Consider the following 21,314-nt stretch of genomic DNA (forward strand, 5'->3'; position numbering starts at 1 on the left):
ATCACAGTGACAGAGAACTGAGAGAGGGGAAGTGTGTGTGTGTGTGTCTCTGTGCGTGTGTGTGTGTGTGTGCGCGCGCATGCATTGCGTGCGTGAGTTATATGCTATGGTTCTGTGATACAATTGGTTGTCCATGTCTTTATATCTCATCACTGCACACTTTAGAAAAAAGCTATTTCAGAACTAACACTATAGTGAATATATACATACTGTAGTGTGTATACTCCCCGTATACAGTAGGTATGGGTCCCATTACCTTGGCACTGTTAGCACCTTGTTCACCATGTTTCTCATTTTCCCTTATACTGTGTATTGTACATGGTTCTGAAGTAGGTATGTACAAATGTATATGCCCCCAGCCCACCACTTAAACCTTCCCCCAAAACATATTTAGCCTCAGATTGTGTTCAACCTCCAACTTCTCTTAAAACACACGGAATCCAGGTCATGTGCGGCAGGCTGGGGGAGGAGTAGGGGAGGGAGGAGAGGAGATGGGGGGAAACTCGTCCTGCTGAAAGGAGTTTGTGCTCTCGCCCCAGGGTTCCTCAAAGGCAGATATTTCCATCCCTCTCTCTCCCTCTCTCTCTCTCTCTCTCTCTCTCTCTCTCTTGCTCCCCTCAGGCTTGAGGGATGCCAGTTTGTGCAGACACCACCACAGACCATGATCACACACACCACGCACACACACACACACACACGCACACACACACACACCACTCACACGCACACACACCAGGCACACACACACACACCACGCACACACATACATACACACACACACACAAACTCTCTCTCACACACACACACACACACACACACACACACACACACACACACACACACACACACACACACACACACACACACACACACACAAACATGCCTTTAGTCTTTGTGAGATATTCACAGAGGCTTTTGGAGTGCTCTGTCTGCAGTGTTATGAGGACTGTGCTGACAGTCAGAGAGACAGCCTTTAATGTCCCGCCTTGTTGACGTCCATTTGAGGTTCAGGATTGGTCAGCAAAGAATGATTGATGGAGTGTAAGCGGTGATCAGTTGTCTCACGCGGGCATCATGATGACAACACACAGTAGTCCCTGTTCACACTCTATCCCAGTTTGCCTCTGTGTGTGCGCATGCGTGTGTGTGTGTGTGTGTGTGTGTGCATGAGGTTCAGACACTCGTAGCAGTGCTGCAACAGCAGCCTCTGATAGAAGAGATGCCGTTTGTTACTGCCGCTCTGTTGAAACTTTAATGCCGCTCGGTTTGGAAAGCAAATATGATTGGGCAAATCACTGAAATATTTAGTGTGCGGCCTGTTACTGCTCGTAAATGGCACACACAAACGTACACACACACACACACACACAGACACACAGTCACACACACACACACACACACACACATACACACAGACCAAAGGTTTGTGAGAACATGCTCACACATGGATGTTAAGCCGCACAGACATATACTCTCAACACATCACATCACTTACCAGTGGTGCAAACTGCAAAGAGCAGCATGCTTAATGCTTTTAAACACAAGTTTGCACACACACACACACACACACAAACACACACACACAAACACACTCACACGCATGCAAAGAGGGACAAATACACACAAACACACACACACAAGCATACACACACACACACACGCACACACACACCCAGACTCACACAAGCACTCACTCACACACACATACAAGTGTGTGTGTGTGTGTGTGTGTGTGTGTGTGTGTGTGTGTGCTGTGTGGAGCCGCGGCGGCGTCAGAACTCATCTGTGTAATTGGCCCTCCGTCTTCCTGCCAGTCCGTCAGCCCCGGCGCACGGCTGCCACCTCCTTCTGCCTCCGTGCCAGTCCAGATGCCAGCCCCGATGCCACTCAGCTCGGATGACTTGTCCCGCCGCGTGGCACGTCGGCATACCCCTTCTGACAGGACGGAGCCGGGAAGTAGACCACCGCTGTCAAACAGAGAAGGCGGCCGCGCGGCCGAGGCACAAGTCATTTGTTGTGCTTCTCATTGACTTAATGAGTCTAAACAGGGAGGCTAACGCGCTCAGCATTAGCGGCTATAGGGGAAAGCCGCCACTATCGAAAGGCTTCCCACACAAATATGTCACATGTTGTGACTCTTGCTTTTTAGTGGTGGTGGTGGTGGTGGTGGTGGTGGTGGTGGTGGTGGGTGAGGGGGTGGGTGGGGGCATCTCACTTGTCACCTGTCAGCACTCGAAATAGAATTGATTCAAGCTAATGATGGCGAGTCATCCTTAGCCACTTGCTATCCTCCATCTTTGGGGTGGGAAAAAAAGAAAAACTCCTCATGATGGATGGATATGTAACATACACCCCTTACTGCTGCATCCATACAATAACAACCTGCTCAGTGCGATGATAACAAGCTGCTGAGTCCCTCTCATTACCCAAGGTAGGCCTATATGGGCCCCTACTACAAGCCTTGTGGGCTAGCCTAGCAAGCGCGCCCATATGTTGTCAGCCGTCAGAGACGCCTGCTATATTTACACGGGAGCTCTAATGTCTTCTTCCTCTGTCACCGCGCCGCAGACATGATCCGCTCCTCATCCCCGGCCACGACCAGATGGAGACCATGGACGTGAACGTGAAGAAATACGACTCCACGGGCATGTTTCACTGGTGTCCATCTAAAGACATCGAGAAGGTCATGCTAGTAAGTGCTCAATCTCTCTCTCTCTCTCACACACACATACTTTCACATGGGCTACATGCCAACTGTTGTAGTGATGGAAGTTTTAGAACAAAGCAAAATTAAATGTATTATACTGCACAATAAATATTCAGTGATTAAGGTTAATGAATTGTTTTGTGATTACAACAAGGTTTTGGTCGAAAAAACGACTGCATTTCATGGCTATCTGTTGTCGGACTTACTTACTTGCTAGTCACTTAGCCTACTGTTTAGGCTACTTTAAATGCAGAGATGAAAATGTTTTCATCCTTTTCATTGTTTTATTTATTTACCTGTTTTTTAAAAAGTTATGTGGACTAGCTGGTCTCTTTGTATATGAGCTTTTTTAAAAACATTTATTTTGTTTCTTCTTTCATTTTAGACACGGAGCGAGGCGGCCATGACAGTCCTCAGTGGTCACGTGGTGGTCTGCATCTTCGGGGACGTGAAGTCAGCTCTGGTGGGCCTCCGGAACTTGGTGATGCCCCTGCGGGCCAGCAACTTCCACTACCACGAACTCAAGCCCATCGTGTTCGTGGGCTCTCTGGAGTACCTGAAGAGGGAGTGGGAGACCCTCCACAACTTCCCTAAAGTCTCCATCTTACCTGTGAGTTTCCACAGAACACGCTGTTACTTTCACAGTATTTTCACAAATTTCGTCGATTTTCGCCGGAGTTACACTTTAAGCACTTATAGTCATGCTTTAAAGGGATAATCCGGAGTGAAATGCACTTTAGATCAATTTTTCGGACTATTGGGAGTACATACGTTGAGTTGACACCAAAATCATGTCATTCGGATGTATTTTGAGAAAGTTCGAGCTCACCGTTTTTAGCCAAAACTCGTTAGCCTGGAGGTGACTCGGGCATGTCATTTCGCCGCTACAAAACGCTATTTGTATACCTCTTCTACTGTTCCAAACAACACTACACTTACGTGGTAGTGAGTAGAGGGTCCCTAAAGCCAAACCGAAGTATCCCCACGTCTTTATGTGGTCGGATAGAGAGTCCAGAATGAATTTAATCGAGTCAGTACCTTTCCGGAAATGTCGCTGTTGCAGCTAGCAACGTTTTCACAACACTTTACTAACATTTCCGGAAAGGTACGGACTCGATTAAATTCATTCTGGACTCTCTATCCGACCACATAAAGACGTGCTGATACTTCGGTTTGGCTTTAGGGAACCTCTACTCACTACCACGTAAGTGTAGTGTTGTTTGGAACAGTAGAAGAGGTATAAAAATAGCGTTTTGTAGCGGCGAAAGGACACGCCCCGGTCACTTCCAGGCTAACGAGTTTTGGCTAAAAACGGTGAGCGCGAACTTTCTCAAAATACATCCGAATGACATGATTTTGGTGTCAACTCAACGTATGTACTCCCAATAGTCCGAAAAATTGATCTAAAGTGCATTTCACTCCGGATTATCCCTTTAAGGCCAGTTCAAACCGAAGATTCGCGACGGTCTGAGACGGTTGCGGAGAGCAGTTGCGGCGGTGTGAATCAAAAGTTGCAAGCAGTTTCAAGCCGTCGCTAAAGATTCAACATGTCAAATCTTAGTTGCAGAGTTTTAGAACGTTGCTGGTTTTTAGAATGTTGCAGCTCGTCTCGTCGCGGATCTTGTGTTTGAACTGGCCTTTAGAGGCATTACAATGGAAGAACTACTATATTATAAGAAATTGGGAATGACAAGGCCATTTTTTTTTAAAATAATGCAGCTAATGTTTATGTAATCAGTAGGCTACTGTGCTAATCCTAATCTAGCACAATTGTTTTTCTTTTGCGTACATGTTTTTCTTGTTGTTTACCTTAATGTGCGTTTCATCGCATTCCGAAGGGCACACCTTTGAGCCGCGCTGACCTGAGAGCTGTCAACATCAACCTGTGCGACATGTGCGTCATCCTGTCGGCCAATCAGAACAACATCGACGACGCTTCGCTGCAGGACAAGGAGTGCATCCTGGCGTCGCTCAACATCAAGTCCATGCAGTTTGACGACAGCATCGGGGTCTTGCAGGCCAACTCCCAAGGTGAACATTGCAGTGCCCAGGCATGCTGTTGTGTATGTACTGTATAGTAGGCATGAGCCTCTGGGACTTTGCCGAGAAGAGACCCCATGTGTTTTACATTTGCATCTTCAGTGTCAAATTAATGCCATTTCTGTGAGACTTTAAAATTCTCGAAGACCGTCTGGTTTTTTTTGGTTGTGTATCCATGATTTGGGAAAGGGGAGTCCGTGACCTTAGCATTTGAAGTTTAGCTTCAGTGGAACAAAATGGTTGTTCCCAGTGGTCTTACCCTGGTATTTTCTCTGGCATATTACGTAGTGTCCCTACACTACGTATGTCTTAAAGATCTCTCGCTGGAAACAGCAGTAAGGGACACCTGTCAAAGTACCACTCAGCAGCACATACGCGCACGCACACACACACACACACACACACACACACACACACACACACACACACACACACACACACACACACACTCACACACACACCATTCTTGGTTTACAGTGTTGACATGCCACTTTCCAGTGATGTGTGTAGAAAAAAAAAAAGGCTCTAACCTTGTGAATTCTGTCACTTCCTGGATTGGTTCAGAGTGCTGAGCTGGGCATCTCTCCATCTTAACAGCTACTTTGCTGCTCGCCGTGAAACCAAAACAAACAGCATGCGAGATTTATGTGTCAGAGAGTAAAATGGCATTTGCAGCACGGCATGTTAGCGCAAGTGTTTAGTGTTGCTCAACCTGATGTCAACTGGAGACATGTGCAGGCGTATCTCATGTTCATAAACCTTTAGCTGTGGTCATAAACAGTAATATTAACTGGGGATGCTTTGAGGTCATTGAGGTACGTTGATGTTTCCCCTAAATATATCTCTATGGAAGGGAGAACTAGTGTAATCTTGCATGGACTCTTGATGGTCACATTTAATGTGCATTGATTTCTGTAAGTTGTTTTTTTTTTTTGTTGAGATATTTTATTTTTATATTTTGCTATATTAGTATGTTGATATGCAGTATTTTGCTGCTATACCACCATGTTGAGATGTAATATTTTGCTGCTATACCACCATGTTGAGATGTAGTATTGTGGTGCTATACCAGTACATTGAGAGGTAATATGTTGTCTGTCCTACATCAGGGTTCACTCCACCTGGCATGGACAGGTCTTCTCCAGAAAACAGCCCAGTCCACGGGCTGGTGAGGCAACCGTCCATCACCACCGGAGCCAACATCCCCATCATCACAGAGCTGGGTATGTCATCGCTCCTGCACTGGGCGTAATGTGCAGATAATGGACAGAAATAACGTGCTTATAGATTATGTAGCATCATATCACAATTAGATACAGCAGCAACTGTTGACTTGTTGAATTAGATTTTGCACCAATACAGGCCTGAGCCGCATTTAACAATGCATATTATTATACAGTATGTGCATATTAAACGTTATATATTAAACGTTATAATTACCAGAATTGCCAGAACGTATCTAATTACACATAACGTTCGTAACGTACGTAATTAGATACTGTATGGCTTATACAGCACAAACATAAACAGGACAGCAATGATTGACATCTTGCATGTTCAGTGCACTTAAACGAGTGTGATTAACCCTTTCCTCCCCGCTTACACTTGTCTTGCATCGTTAGCTAAGCCAGGCAAAACACTGCCCTTGGTCTCATTCAGTCAGGATAAGAGCAGTGGGAACAACATCCCAATGATTACTGAGCTGGGTAAGATGGACGACACGTCTGCAGTGAACCTCTGTTGCAGTCATTGTTCCGCTTTGTGTCCATCTCCTCCTCCGTTGGCTCTTTCACGCCGCTATACGATTGGCCTGTTATTCCCTGGTGTGCGCCCCCCTTTTACGCTGTTTTAGTTTGGGCTGTTTTGAGCCGCCACTGATTCTTGTTTGAATCTTTTTTATCTTTAACTTTTTCACTCCTGACGGCTCAGTATGGAGCTCATGGATCATGGTGTTTTGTGATCCATGACATTTTGTCTTTCCGTTGCTTTGTCCTGCTGAATTTGTTGATACTTTTGTCGGATCTTTACAAAAAAAATAAAATAAATAAAATCAGAACATCTGCCAAAAACGTGGAGAGCGAGAGATTCGCTCGGTGTGAATTTCGCTCAGTGTCCTCCATGGCATGACGCATGCATAACAAATAAAATACGCTATATAAATAAAACGGCCTTGCCTTACCTCTGCCTTGCCTAACAAGCACACCTCTGTGACAACCACTCCACACGTTTCCTGTGACTTTCTCGCACTCTGCTGAACTACATGTCATTGTGGCTTTGTTGATGTGCTTGATTTCATGTTCTTGTGACACCGCTGATGAGATTTCTTGAGAGAGATTGTGTTATAATTTGATGAGATCTCTGCTGATGTAATTTGATGTGATCTCTACTACTAAACTTACAAATTAACCTCTGTGGCTTGCAATTAAAATACATAATGCAACTACAGCACTGTAACTGTAAATAGTGCCTTCTTTATTCATGACATATAATGACAGCTACATGGTAATGCCATTAACTAGCTCAAGTGCATCACTGCTGCTGGCCTACATAACAGATTAAGATTAACGCTAAATGTTTGGATCACCTTGGAAACATACCAGACCTTTAGACAACCAGGACTAGGTCTTTCATTAGACTGGTTTTTACTGTCAAGTTTGTGCGTTGTATTTTTCCACGTTTACTAATGCTGTTTGTTTGTGTGTGCTCCCCCTCCCCCCCAGTCAACGACTCCAACGTTCAGTTCTTGGACCAAGACGACGACGACGACCCAGACACGGAGCTGTACCTCACGCAGCCCTTCGCCTGCGGGACGGCCTTTGCCGTCAGCGTGCTGGACTCCCTCATGAGCGCGGTGAGGGCCTCCGTCAGCTCGCTAGTGTCACTTGCTGTAGTTCCTCTACAGTCGTTTATTTGTGGTTGTTTATTGTTATCACAGCGTTATTATATTGTATTTACAACATTAACATTATTGTTATTACAACAAGTCGCTTTGGAGAAAAGTGCCTGTTGAGTAAACATAACAATAACCATAACCACTGCGGTAGCACTAATATGCTGCTGCTGCTATCATTTTGTGGATTTTAGAACATTCAGTTCAACATCTTAATGATGTGGGGGAGTTGTTATTGTGCATTCATGTCTTGTTGTGCTTTGGTTAAAAAGGGCTAATTTCTGCCATTCTTTCTGATTCTGGCTGTGCTGAAAATATCAGTAAGTCACTTAGCTTCAGTATACTTCAAAGGGTGCAAGCAAATGAAATTATGGCCCTAGATTCAGAGTACATAGAAGTCCATTGCAGCCGGTAAAGGATCTGACCTAAGAACATCAGGCTCATTTTAGGACTTGGCATCCCATTATCCTCTAGACTACTGTACAGGTACATAATCCAAGTGGCAGTTGGTTCTAGTTTGTCATCCTCTTTCCCCATTCTCTCCAAGTGTTTGGTCGTCTGCGTTCATTTGTTATAATACACGAGTCTGCAAAGATGAATAGTAAACCCAAGGTGTTTACATGCAAAACAAAAAAACAAAATGGCATCACAGAGAGTGTCACTTAGCATTCCGTCTATTCATAGATGAGAGCACTTTGGCATGTTTTCATGCAATATCCCCTGGCTTCTCACGGCCGCCCTGTCGCTACAATAAAGAAACAGCAAGAACCCCTTTTTCTTTCCTGGGCCTGACAGCTTTATCTGTCTACCTTTTGAGAGGAAGTGAGCTTAGAACAAAAGGCCCCTCTCCCCAGCAGCACCGTGGAGACAAAGCCAATGCCTGCCTAATAGACAGGCCTCATCCATCATGGCGTTCAATGGGGCTGTCAACCTGACAGGAAGCATGTCACTGCGTATTACAAGCAAGGCGAGACACCAGGTCCCCTTACACTAGATTCATGTAGCAAGTACCCCCATCAAACCCCTTTTTCCCCAGCAGAGATGGTGGTCATCTTGTAAGAAATGGAGATAAATGGTTTAAATGTGGTGATTAGTTTGGTCAATTGTCTGTTGTTGTTGGGCAGTTGGTGTGATATTTAGACGGACTCTTGGACCCTTACTTGTTAGTGACTCGTGGCTTCACAAGCCCTATTGCAGCCATTTAGCGTCTTCCATTTCTAAATGGACCCCCATTTCCCCATACACGCATACACAGACACACACACAGACACACACACACACACACACATACACACTGGTCATCAGCTCTCCCCTCCCTCATTTGTCACTGTTGTTCATTATTTATGAGAGTCCAAGGGCAGGCTGACTGCTCTCTCGGTGTGTGTGTGTGTGTGTGTGTGTGTGTGTGTGTGTGTGTGTGTGTGTGTGTGTGTGTGATGGGACACCACAGCCCAGGCTGATGGAAGTGCAGTAATTGGACTCCGCTGTCGTTTCACCACTCAGGCCGGCCAACCTGACGAGACAGCGCAAGGGATACAGGGCTGGCGTGTGTGTGTGTGTGTGTGTGTACGTGTGTGTGTGTGTACGTGTGCGTGTGTGTGTGTGTGTGTGTGTGTGTATCTGTGTGTGTGTGTGTGTGTGTGTGTGTGCAAGCATGAATGTGTGTGTGTGTGTGTGTGTGTGAGTACGTGTGCGCGTGTGTGAGTGTGTATGTGCAAGCATGAATGTGTGTGTGTGTGTGTGTGTGTGATTGAGCTTCAGACACTCATAGCATTGCCACCACATCAGCAGCAGCCTCTGATGGAAGAGATCTGTGTCTGTGTCTGTGTGTGTGTGTGTGTGTGTGTGTGTGTGTCTGTGTCTGTGTCTGTGTCTGTGCGTGCGCAAGTGTGTACATGTCCATAGAGGGGGCTTTAAGAAACTCTGACTTCCAGTCTCTCCATGAGGGGAATAGGAACTTGCTTGCTTGCATCCGTCTTGCACGGATGTATGTACAGTAGGTACTGTATGTATGGTGATGTAGGCGTCTACATCACCCCCCCCCTACAGTTCCCCCCTCATACTTCCTGTTGTCCCTCGCAGACGTACTTCAACGACAACATCCTGACGCTGATCCGGACGCTGGTGACCGGCGGCGCCACGCCCGAGCTGGAGGGACTCCTGGCGGAGGAGAACGCCCTGCGCGGCGGCTACAGCACGCCGCAGACCCTCGCCAACCGGGACCGGTGCCGCGTGGCACAGCTGGCGCTCAACGACGGGCCCTTCGCCGAGCTGGGGGTGAGTGCTGAGCAGCCAGAAGCAGAGGCTGTGGTTGGTCAGCTGTCCTGTCAGGTCACAGCAGGCAGCCAATGAAATGTTTGCATGTCAGAAGCTGGCCAATGAGCTGCTGAGCTCCCTGGACCCAGAACACATTACGACTACATTAGAGCTACATTTTGAAGTACTGTAGAAATATCAGAAAGAGATCCTAAAGATTGTGTTATATTTTTCATTTGTATAAAAATTTATTGACTTTGAATGTTGTCTCTGCCCTCATTGTTTACCAGGATGGAGGTTGCTATGGTGATTTATTCTGTAAGGCACTTAAAACATACAACATGCTATGTTTTGGGATTTACCGCCTAAGAGATGCACATATAACTTCACCCACCCAGTGTACCAAGCGGTAAGTTGCTTCACCTGTTGCGTCACTCACTCACTGCATACTACAAATATGTTCCATAACTCTGCATGAATGCTCTACTCTTAAGATAGGTTGGCATATGCTACTGTATGCTATTCTATACTAAAACGGAGATTACATTTCATTATGGGATGATGGTTCTCCAGAGATATTTTGCCATTTTGTCGAGCAGTTAGACATTTGTACTTTCGGTGCCCTCGAGAGTTAGCCTGACTATAGCTAGACCCACATCAAGATGAAGGGTCTGGGCACTCACCATGGGCAGGGCTCAATCGGAGGGGTGGGATAAACAGTTGTCTTCAAATTCCCTCTCCACGCAATAGGATAGTGCTACAATGAATCGTCTTCTTGTTTTCAAGTAGCAGGATGCTTAACGGTCGCAACTTCTGGTCGCAGGTCAATCGTCATTATGTTAAGCCCGCCTACCGACTGACTCTATACGCGGTGTGATTGCCCGAGAGAAGTATACTCGGGCAATCTCCCAAGTCAACAGAGAGTTGCTAGACTACCCTGGCGGCGTCTAGATTTCTATGCTACTCGAGTGGTAGCCTTCTCTGTAGTTTGTCTCTTGAATTTTCCCCTTGGAGATCAATAAAGTATCTATCTATCAGTTCAGTCTTTTTTATTATTTTATTTCATTGTTTTATTTTATTTTGCCAAATGTCCCAGGTATGTGATCACCAACCCGCCGTACGAGTTCGAGCTGGTGCCCACGGACCTGATCTTCTGCCTGATGCAGTTTGACCACAACGCGGGCCAGTCGCGGAGCAGCCTGTCGCACTCCTCGCACTCGTCCCACACGTCCAGCAAGAAGAGCTCGTCCGTGCACTCCATCCCCGCCTCCGCACGCCCCCCCGGCCGCAGCAAAGGCCGCGACCCGCGGGACAAGCAGAAGTACGTGCCTCTCTAAGAGAGAAAACAAAAACAACCCTTCCTTTCTTCCTTCTTTCTCTTCCCTCACTCCCTCCCTCCCTCTCTCTTTATCTTTTTCTTCTCCCTCTCTTTCTCCCTCTCTCTCTTTATCCTTCCTTTTTCTCCTTCTCTCTTCCTCCCTCCCTCTCTTTATCTTTCATTTTTCTTCTCCCTCTCTTTCTCCCTCCCTCGCTTTATCTTTCCTTTTTCTCCCACTCTCTCTCTCTCTCTCTCTCTCTCTCTCTCCCTCTCTCTTTCCCTGCCCCTTAACTAGTGTCCTTACCCCTCTTCTTCTGCCCCTGAAACTGCCCTCCTGAATGAGCTGCCAAAACTCTGCCTGTCATCTGGTGGAGACATGCACGTACTGCACACACACACACTTAGACTACGAGTGTGTGTATGCGTTTTGGGTGTTTTTTGTGTGACATGCATGTAACAAGGTGTGTGTGTGTTTGAGAGAGAGAGAGTGTTTGTGTTTGTGTGTGAGCGTGTGTGCGTGTGCGTGTGCGTGTGCGTGTGCGTGTGCGTGTGTGTGTGTGCGTGTTTGGGAGGTCCGTTGGAAATGCATGCCCAAGCTATGTGCCATTTCGCATGTGATCATTGACTGGGAGCCTATCGTGTGATTGGGCGGGAGCAAGCCTGTGGGATCAGACACGCGTGTGGAATGTAATTCACTATTACATCGTCATCGTTTCAAACAAAAAGGACTTTTTGTTATTTCTGTTATTTTTTTTTTTCTTTCTCTCTTTTTTTCATCATTTATAAGGTAAATTTGATTGTTTTGACCAAATAAGTCTGTCATGCTTCAGTTTTTTTTTTTTTTTTTGTCCGTTACTGCTTGTTTTTCTTTTTTGCCATGGAAATAGGATATGAGTTTGAACACAGACCAGTCTGTGTATTGCCTGTAGTCCATTTTTAAGTTCTTACCACGTCCATTTGCACTTAAATTGCACTTTAATCTCCTTAATTATTACTTGTCTTAAGTAGAAATCATTAACTACAGTATCTGAACGACACTGCTGAGGATTCATTGTATGTTGCCTTGGGGGCATAGTCTTATATTTCTTGAACTAAACATAACCAGTATTCAGAAATAACCATATCCAATATCAATAAATCTCAATAAACATTAGCGTAATGAAATAAAAACTTTTAAAAATGCCTTTTACCATTGAGCACTTGAAACTAACCCAGAAGAAAATAACACTCATGGAGATTCATATTCTCATTTTTTGTTTTCTTCTTTGATCAATATCAATGAAATGGTTGTGAACTGTCATCATTCAGAAGTCACCTTAAGGGGAGGAGTTCAATCAAGGTGTTCAGCAACAACAGCGACTGATTCAGTAGCGCTTATATCACTTTGATTGAATTCTCTATGATTCTTTTTGAAGCTTGCACCCTTTCAATGCATGTTCTTTTCCTTTTTTATCTTTTTTTTTTGCATGAGCTCTCCTTGAAAATACTGAAATTGTGCGACTGAATCTTGTAAATAAATTGACAGATACATTTATATCTCTGACAGTTGCTGAGCAGTGTGGAGAGAAATCTCTGGTTAGTATGTGGCCCTTTGACATACTTCTCTGTCCCCTCTCTCAAGTAGCTCGTTCTGGACATCTCTTTGCTGTCTTTCTCCCCATGGTCTCTGGATAATTTCAGTATTTTAAAGGCTATAAAGTGTTAGTCTTTAGAGATCTGCCATCCCAATTGCACGCCTTTGAATTATAATTAACAGTAAAAAAAAAAAGAAAGTATTTGAAAATGCATATACGTGCAGAAGTGACCATGGCAACAATGGAAAAAAATGACATTCTATAGAATGTTGGAATTTTTTTGAAGCATGGGCTATCTTTTTCTTTTTTTGTGTTCTTCTATTTCTCTTCTCATTCCTGTCTACATGTCTAAATGTACATAAGGACGTTTCACACTAGTCTGCTGACTTCTCGAAGCTGAGAATTAAAGGCATGAATAATGTGGAGTAGCACAATCCTTAAAAAAACAAACAAACAAACAAATAAAAATGTTTTTTGTTATTAAGCATGAGCCGTTCTGATGACTTTTTGTGTTTCCCTGTGTTGTTTGGCGTGCTAACGACCCAGTCTGTGGGTTAAATATTTAAGTCCAAATGTGTATATCCTGCTTTACAGGACTTTGCATGATACTTCATCTGAGATCGATATGGGAAGTTCCCCAAATCTCTATCCTCAAGTAGAGCTATATCCACACTGACCTGAATAAGCATGGATAATAGAATGCTGACTTAAAATCAGTGTGATATTGCTTTTTCCTGGTTACGTTCTCGTTCATTTTAAAGTATATAAAAAGTTGAGCATATTTTTTTTTAAATATGATCCAAACTCACGTAGACTATACTTTTCTTCTCTGAAGTGCTACAAGGACGAGTAGAAGGGTCCAAGGTATGACAGTCCCTGATTTTGTGCATGACTCTGCATCTGCCATGATACCCTCTCATAACCTGAGCGATGCTATGTCTGAAGAGAGCATAGTGGATGGCCGGAGGTCATTTTTCCAACTTAACCGTTTGCTTTCCTCACACGGAAGCAAAGTTGCCCGTTGCTCTGTTGTGCATTTGAAGGGAGGGGGGCAGGGACGTGCACAGGAATTTTGAGGGGCAGTTGCTCTGGCCTAAAAATCTAGGCTCACGTGAAATTCTGCATCCATTGTAGCCTAAGATTTATTATCATTTTTTGCCCTCGGAAGGGCAACGTGAGTCGAGAAGGGCATATGGGCAGTTGCCTGAGCAACCTGAGCAACCCCCCTGTGCACGTCCTTGGAGGGGGGGCATTCTAGCATTGCATGTGGTTTCAAGTATTTAAAATAATACGCAACATGTGAGTAAGAAAAGTAGGTTAAAAAAAAGTGTGAAGTGCGTAGAAGTTACGTTTCAACCATGGGTTATCCAACTAAGGGTTATGCGCGACCTCGCGACCTCATCTCTTGCATGGCTGGTGCTCCATACAGAGCATGTGGGTATCAGTTGGTCAGGTCTGGCCTCCCTCTCTCTCCCTTCCTACCTCTCTCTCCCCTTTTTTCTCTCTCTCCCTCTCTCCCTACTGTACCTCCCTCCCTCTCTCTCTCTCCCTACCTACTTCTCTCTCCCCCTCTCTCTCTCCCTACTGTACCTACCTCTCTCTCTCCATTCCTACCTCTCTCTCCCCTTTTTTCTCTCTCTCCCTCCCTCCCTCTCTCTCTCCCAATCTCCCTCCCTCTCTCTCTCTCTCTCCCTCTCTCTCTCTCTCTCTCTCTCTCTCTCCCTCTCTGCCTGGGGAGATGCATGAGATGTGAGTTGAGGCACTGAGGCATTATTTAGGCTGGGCAGATGTGAGTGCTATGTCATGCCTCATTCCCAAAGCTGGTTTGCGCTGGCTTGTTGTGATGTGAGGAAACTGTTTGAATGCGCACACACACACACACACACACACACACACACACACACTCACACAGATCATCCACCTATAACACACATGCATCATACATCATACAGTGGCCCACGTATAATGTATGGTTCAGTAAGAGGTTTCATTCCAGTGAAATCTTGCATAAAAAATGATCAAACACTTATGAGTGACTACAAGCAATACACAATTGCACGTGTTACACAGGCTGTAATGTCATGCTATGACAGCTGTTGGAATTCGGACAAGAACATTTTGCTAATAATTTACTGCCTATTCACGGCTATAGAGCAATACAGTACGTCATTCATACATGTAGCCATACATGATTATGCAAGCATGTATATGAAAATACCTTCCAGTCTGTTATTCATTTGGAACTGATGTCCATATTTCCTCCCTCCTTTTTTTCTTTTCTCGTCCTTTTCTTGTTGTTGTTGTTGTTGTTGTTGTTGTTGTTGTTGTTGTTTTCCTCTGTTGTTGTGCGACCGTTTCACAGAAAAGACATGGTTTACAGATGAACCCGAGAATGCCTTCCCCCGGAACATTCAGATCAAACCCATGACCACGCACATGGCCAATCAAGTCAATCAGTACAAACCGACAGGCAACCCCATCCCGACCATCCGCGAGGTGGAGGACGAATGCTGAACTCATGGCCCGGGAACGAGAACCTTGATGTCAGACGGACTCAGCAAATTGACGCACCAGTTAAAATATGGTTCAAAAATAGCTTCCAATATTGTGTTAATTTTATGACTATGAGTACCTGTACAGTAAGTATTATTTCCAGGCTTTTTTATAAACACACATATCCACGGATAACTACATGTTATATGCATTACATACCTGCAGTATATTGTATGGGTATAGACAATCATGTTGAGACGTAGTCACAAGAAATCTATAGATGCGCAGTTTAAGTATTGTCCTCCACTTGTGACCAGCCTCTGTCTTGTGGCCATTTTGTTTGAGTATGACGGTCATTTTCAGTGTCGAGAGGCCGCTAACATGAACAGCACATGGTTAACAGTGACATAGCGCTAGATGTGATTCACTGCCTTCCACACTTGTAGGAGAGTTAGAAGTGTGTCAGTAACAGTACAGGATGGTTTTCAGGCTTGTCTGTTTGTTCTGTTCAGCTGGTGCATGTTATGTGCCTTAGCCGTCTATATAATATCCTGTGCTAAAGTCCAACGTCCGTATTTACCATAAATGCAGCTTTTTGTTTCATTTTCTTTCAGGCACAATGTAGGTGCTTTTATTGTACACCTGCTGGTTTGTAACTTCACCTTGTTATTTTGAACGGGTTTGTGTAAGCTTTGATCTTCTATTAAGGAAAATGAGTTGTAGGACTTCACTAGAATGAAGTCATAGAATCAAATCTGATACGTGCGATCAGAATTGACCCATTGCGAACAAATAAATCTAAATGAACTACATCAGCAAGCAAAAAATTTTTAAAAAAATGATGCAGTCAAATCCCCACATGTGATTGAGCTACCACCAGATGCACAGTTAGTCGTAAGTTCTGCTATAAAAGACATTTGACAGATCGATAAGTAATTGAAATATAATAATTAGGCGTGTTTCTGAAGAGTGCCACATATTGCGTAAAGTGGGCCTAGACGGGACCCTCTTTGGTTGAAGACACTGCCTGGCACTAGGTTGGCGTGGGGGCATGAAAGTGCTTGGATGTTCCCCAAAGCCAACCTTAACACCACCATTTCCAAAACGTTCACAGAACCGACTAGTTGCAGTAATGTGCACAGCTCAATCACAGACTGGGGATTTAGTAGGAAGAGGTTTTGCTCAAAAGTATTTTTAGATCATCACAAATTACAAAACATCCACAGCACGAGTGATTTGAACCATGTAATGAAACTGTTTGGTGTTCCTCAATCAGATGTTTGTACTAATCCTGTTCTTCAGCAGATGGTTCCAAAAATGCAGCTTTTCTGTTTATTTACAACATTGTTTTAATACCAGGAGAACAAAACGCTCCTGATTTTTGCCTTCAATTGTGGGAATTATGCAGTTTGCCTTACATGCCAAGGGGTAGAGCTTTTTTGCAAAAATATATTCAAATGACATGTAAATGTGTTCATTTGTACATAACATATAAATGACTGAACTCTAACGATGGTAGAGCTTCTTAAGAGAGACTCTTTCAAGTCTTGCATCTGAATGTAATAATTTATACTGCTGTCATGATATATTATATGTGTAGGGGAGTATAATAGCATCACTCGTTGCATTAGATCTCCTATCAGTCAGATTGGGTCAAAGGGAGTTTGAATGAACTTGAATGAGTGTTTTGTGTTCACTGTAAATGAATGGAGACGCTAAAGAACAATACAACTGCATTGAACTGTTTACATTCCATTATGTGCTACAGTAGATGTTGTGAGATAGAGATATCTTTTGATCTTAAAAAGTGGTTTGTCCTCATATTTTCTCCACAAAAAGGAGTATGTTTCAATGTCAATTCATCCTTAATTGACCAATGATATGGGAGTGGTTCTATGACAAGTACTAATCATTGTGACTTCCAAGTCGATTCACTTGTACAGCGCAACGAAGGCCTGACTGATTTCCCATTGCCTGACATTCAACTGGTTTAGCTCTGCCCCAACACATTGTTATCAATGAATTCAGTGCATTACATATTTGCTTCTGTCTTTCATGAGTAGGCCTATAGGCATCAGTCATTCTCAGTTGAGATGATACCAGGGAGAGTAGCGTTGGCATCCTTGACGTCGTGTTGTTGTGCTGGCACTGAGAACATCCAAGCCTCCTCTCGTGCCTCAGTGCCAGTCATGTGCCAGGCGGTGGTTAGACCAAAGAGGGCATCCTGAGAGCCCGCTTTAGCGAAAAGTGGCACCAATGCAAAATTATCGATTGACCGCCATTTACGTAGTTAATTCATTTTTAACTAAGGACAGGTAGTTTGAGAATGACTGAAGTACTTGTGATTGACACTGAACATACAAACACTGTAAACTAATATTTATTTTACTGTTAATTTCAGTGAACTGGTATGTGTGTATGACTGAAATGCCCCCTCAAATCATATACATGTGTTGAAAGGAACTTTGTTCGTTTTATGGTAATGTCATTACAGTAGTTCACATACAGCGAATACAAACAAAAGTCTTAACCAGTATTCGGCTACCTACAGTTGGGAAGGCTTAATTGATATCAGTCAGTAAGTTGTTTGTGTGTGTGTTTGTGCAAGTGTGTCTGTGTGTGTGTGACAGAGAGAATGTGTGTGTGTATGAGTGTGTGTGTGTGTGTGTGTGTGTGTGTGTGTGTGTGTGTGTGTATACCGTATGTGTTAATTTTGTTTTTTTGAGTGTGTGTTTGTAGAGGGCGAACCAGACTTGTGATTTTAAATGATGGTTGATGGTTGTTGATGGATTTGACCTTTTTGACATATCATACGAAATTAAGTGATTATTAGTCTAGCAATTTATTATCTTGTACAAAAAAGGTTTGTAAATAACTTGTACATGATTTTCATTTTCTATTTTTTCGCACAATAAAGAAGGATGTTCTTGTGCTGTACTTGAGTTCTTCCTACTGTTTTCCCTGTTTTTGACAGCTGCTCTCACCTTCAAATGTGTCAGACATGCAGTACCTGAAATAAATATTTCAGGTATCCACCTTATTCCTGAGCCAAACATTGGATGTCATCCTGACACTTGAGTATTCCGGAATCCTGTTCTCTATTTCCAGCCAAAGCTGCATTGTGTTGATTTTATGTGATGGTAGACAGTGCCTGATGTATCCTAAGGCATGTAAAAGTAAACTTATTATTTTTCTGTCTGTCATATGTTATTAAAACATATGACACCTTTCACCTTCAAAATGGATAGCCTAGCCTACCTGAAAATAGAAGGAAGCATTTTATAGTGTATATAACCAAATGTATATTAACCACCACAATCAATTAATGTGTAATAAAAGTGTTCTATATGTATATATTTAAACATTTTTCATCTTTAAATGTGTTAAAATAGCTTTTATTGTGGTTTCTGTTAAGGTCACATGTTTGTTAGCTCGTAAAAAAAGATAGCTTGTAGCATAAAATATGGAGGGTGACTGGGAGGCTGAGGAGGTGCAACACATCGAAATTCGTGATGGACCACAGGCCCACAACTTTGAGTCTGTCAGGCTGGGGGAGGAAATCCTCAGAAATTATGGCCCTCAAAGAGTTATAGATGCTTGGTGTGAGGAGAACGAGTGGAGGGTTGGCCATGTGTCCTGGTGAGCAGCCAGAGCTAGTTTAGCAAACGTACCTCTATGACATTACTGAGGGAACAAGCCAAAGCATTTTTTTAAATCTAGCTGTTGATCATGTACATGGTGTCGATACTCCTAGCCAGAGCCAAAGAGATACACCGGCAGCAACACTAGCCCTCATCACGATAAGATACAACAGTATCAAAAGTCGTGTTAACCACTGTAGCTTCCTCCATCCGCCGCACTGTATCCATCCCACGCAATTTAATTAGCGAAGCTCATTGTCAGAGAAAAGGAGAGATTATTGTCCTTATCGCTGTGTTTGACAGGTGTTTGCAATGGCACCCCATGTAATCCACGGTGGAGAGTATGCTGCCATGAGGAGAATGCGTTTTGGGCACTAATCGAACAGCTCAACTGCCGCCCGTGACCGGCAGATGTCCTGGCCTTGAACGTGTAGTGTAGGCCTACACACTCATTTCAGCCATGATCATGGCCCTCTTCAAGCCAGCATACAGTTTAGATAAAAATATGAGTTACTTCATTCATCCTTGTTTCTACCGCTAATGAAATCTATGAACCAAAGTATTTGTTTTCAGAAGTTCATAGGCTGACTATGTGATGGCTTTTTAGAAGTAGTGAAATCTGCCCTCTTCATTGTAACAAACTTCACCCAGACACAACTTTTTATTTTTAATTGGGAACAGGTGACCCCTGTGCCCTGTTTGCTGCAAGTTGATAAATATCACGATGGATGACTGTTCTAACATTTATTTTTGATAACCACATTGCAATAACTAAGTGAAAAAATTAACCTGCAATATACACTTTAAGTCATAGACTCAAATTTACTTAAAACCCAAATAAACCTAACATAATAGTGACGACAACTTTCTTGCCGGGCTCCAGAAAAAGAAAAAAAAACCCCTGTGAGGTAGCTTGTCGATACTAATCTTGCCCTCGCACAAGTGCCCCCGCGGGGGGAGGAGAGCTACACAAACAGCCCCCGCCACCGGCGCTGCGGCTTCTTACCGGATCGAGCGTGACACGGTCGCTCCCGGGCCCCCAGCAGCAACAGCAACAGCGGCGGTTTCCATGACAATGGGGCACACCTTCAAGTGCATCGGCGGCGTTTTCAGATAAACAGCGATCCTTTACCAAAACAAGAGGTCATTAAAGGCTCCTTGTCAAATCGATGTTGCGAGCTCCCTGGCTGATTAAGCCATCGCTGTCACACTGCTGACTGGGGTGTCAATAGTGGTGGGTCGAGAGGGCACCGTAGGATGATCGGACCTGAAACGTCCATCAGTCAAGCAGCTGCGACAGAGTAATGATTCCCCATGCAACCTATTAGGGGGACATGACAATTCAATCTTGTTAGCCGGAGAAGAAAATAAGTGACCTTGGCGCGGTAGCGCGTTTGATGGTGAGCTGAATTGACAGGGGAAGATAAATCTTTACCTTGGGTTCGTAAGAGGAATTAAAGAGACACAGAGGCATTGGGAATCTCCCTGGGTTTTAGCAGAGACTTCTGCTTTTCCCCCCAAACAACAAAAAAAGATTGATGTTAACGAATGTGGAGACAACAGCTAGGCCTAAATCTGCCAAGCCTAGGAAAGTGTGTGTATCTATTTGTATTGAGTAAATACAGTATACACCCTCTTAATCACACTATCAAATGTGCAGAAAAAGACATCAAGAAGACAATCCTTATGTATCTGTTGTACTAATCAACAATGTTTTCGTAGGCTTAATTATACTATTTATACCATTATAATAAAAACCCACCTAAAGCAAATAACAAATACAACAAAAACAGATCATCGAAGTGCATCTCAGTTCACCGTGCCCCATCTCATGGTTGCGCATCTTGCCTCTTGCCATGCTGTTGCACGCATATCTGAGTCCCCCCCCCCTCCCATCCTCCCAAATACACACACACTCACACACACACACACAAACACACACACTTCATAGCCATTTCTTTGTGCCCTGAGGGCGGTCTAGATTTCCTGCGACATCTATCTGGAGGCCCCGACGAGATTGCCTACGCCGTCGGAAAAAAGCCATGTGTTTACACAGATGTTGCATGCTTTTAGTACACAGCTCTTGCAGTGCCAGGCCTCGCGCGCATCTTCGGAGCCAAGGGGCATCCATGCATTTTGCATCACCCGCTCCGCTCCGCTCCCTCCTCTCTTTTTCGGCAGACTGATGAGTGTGGAGAGAAGTAATGCAGCTGAGGTGAGGCCCGGCTGCTGCTGCTGATAGACTGCTGGTGGTGTATGGTGTTCAGGTGGTAGTACACACAGATAATGAAAAGGGGCATGTTTTTTTGGGCAACCCGCGCCAAAACACACACACACACACACACACACACACACACACACACACACACACAGACAGGCCTATAGACTCATGCAC

The 21,314-nt window shown here is 44.2% G+C and overlaps 1 protein-coding gene across 8 annotated transcripts in view; it reads left to right on the forward strand.

Moving 5' to 3' along the window:
* The window catches only part of LOC134070412 (calcium-activated potassium channel subunit alpha-1-like), a 123,855-nt gene extending 105,648 nt beyond the window's left edge, over nt 1-18,207 (forward strand). For 4 of the 8 annotated variants that reach the window (XM_062526757.1, XM_062526759.1, XM_062526762.1 and 1 more), the window contains 10 exons: nt 2,569-2,692; nt 3,093-3,317; nt 4,546-4,738; nt 5,857-5,970; nt 6,370-6,453; nt 7,468-7,598; nt 9,720-9,914; nt 10,184-10,302; nt 10,990-11,214; nt 15,148-18,207. In XM_062526757.1, coding sequence (XP_062382741.1) covers nt 2,569-2,692; nt 3,093-3,317; nt 4,546-4,738; nt 5,857-5,970; nt 6,370-6,453; nt 7,468-7,598; nt 9,720-9,914; nt 10,184-10,302; nt 10,990-11,214; nt 15,148-15,169 — 1,432 coding nt within the window. In that variant the 3' untranslated portion in view covers nt 15,170-18,207. The remainder of the gene's footprint in view (nt 1-2,568; nt 2,693-3,092; nt 3,318-4,545; nt 4,739-5,856; nt 5,971-6,369; nt 6,454-7,467; nt 7,599-9,719; nt 9,915-10,183; nt 10,303-10,989; nt 11,215-15,147) is intronic. The other 4 variants (XM_062526760.1, XM_062526761.1, XM_062526764.1 and 1 more) reach the window with 2 other exon arrangements.
* The last annotated feature ends 3,107 nt before the right edge of the window (nt 18,208-21,314 follow it).

Source organism: Sardina pilchardus, chromosome 22, assembly GCF_963854185.1.
Source record: "Sardina pilchardus chromosome 22, fSarPil1.1, whole genome shotgun sequence".
Taxonomy (NCBI): Eukaryota; Metazoa; Chordata; class Actinopteri; order Clupeiformes; family Clupeidae; genus Sardina; species Sardina pilchardus.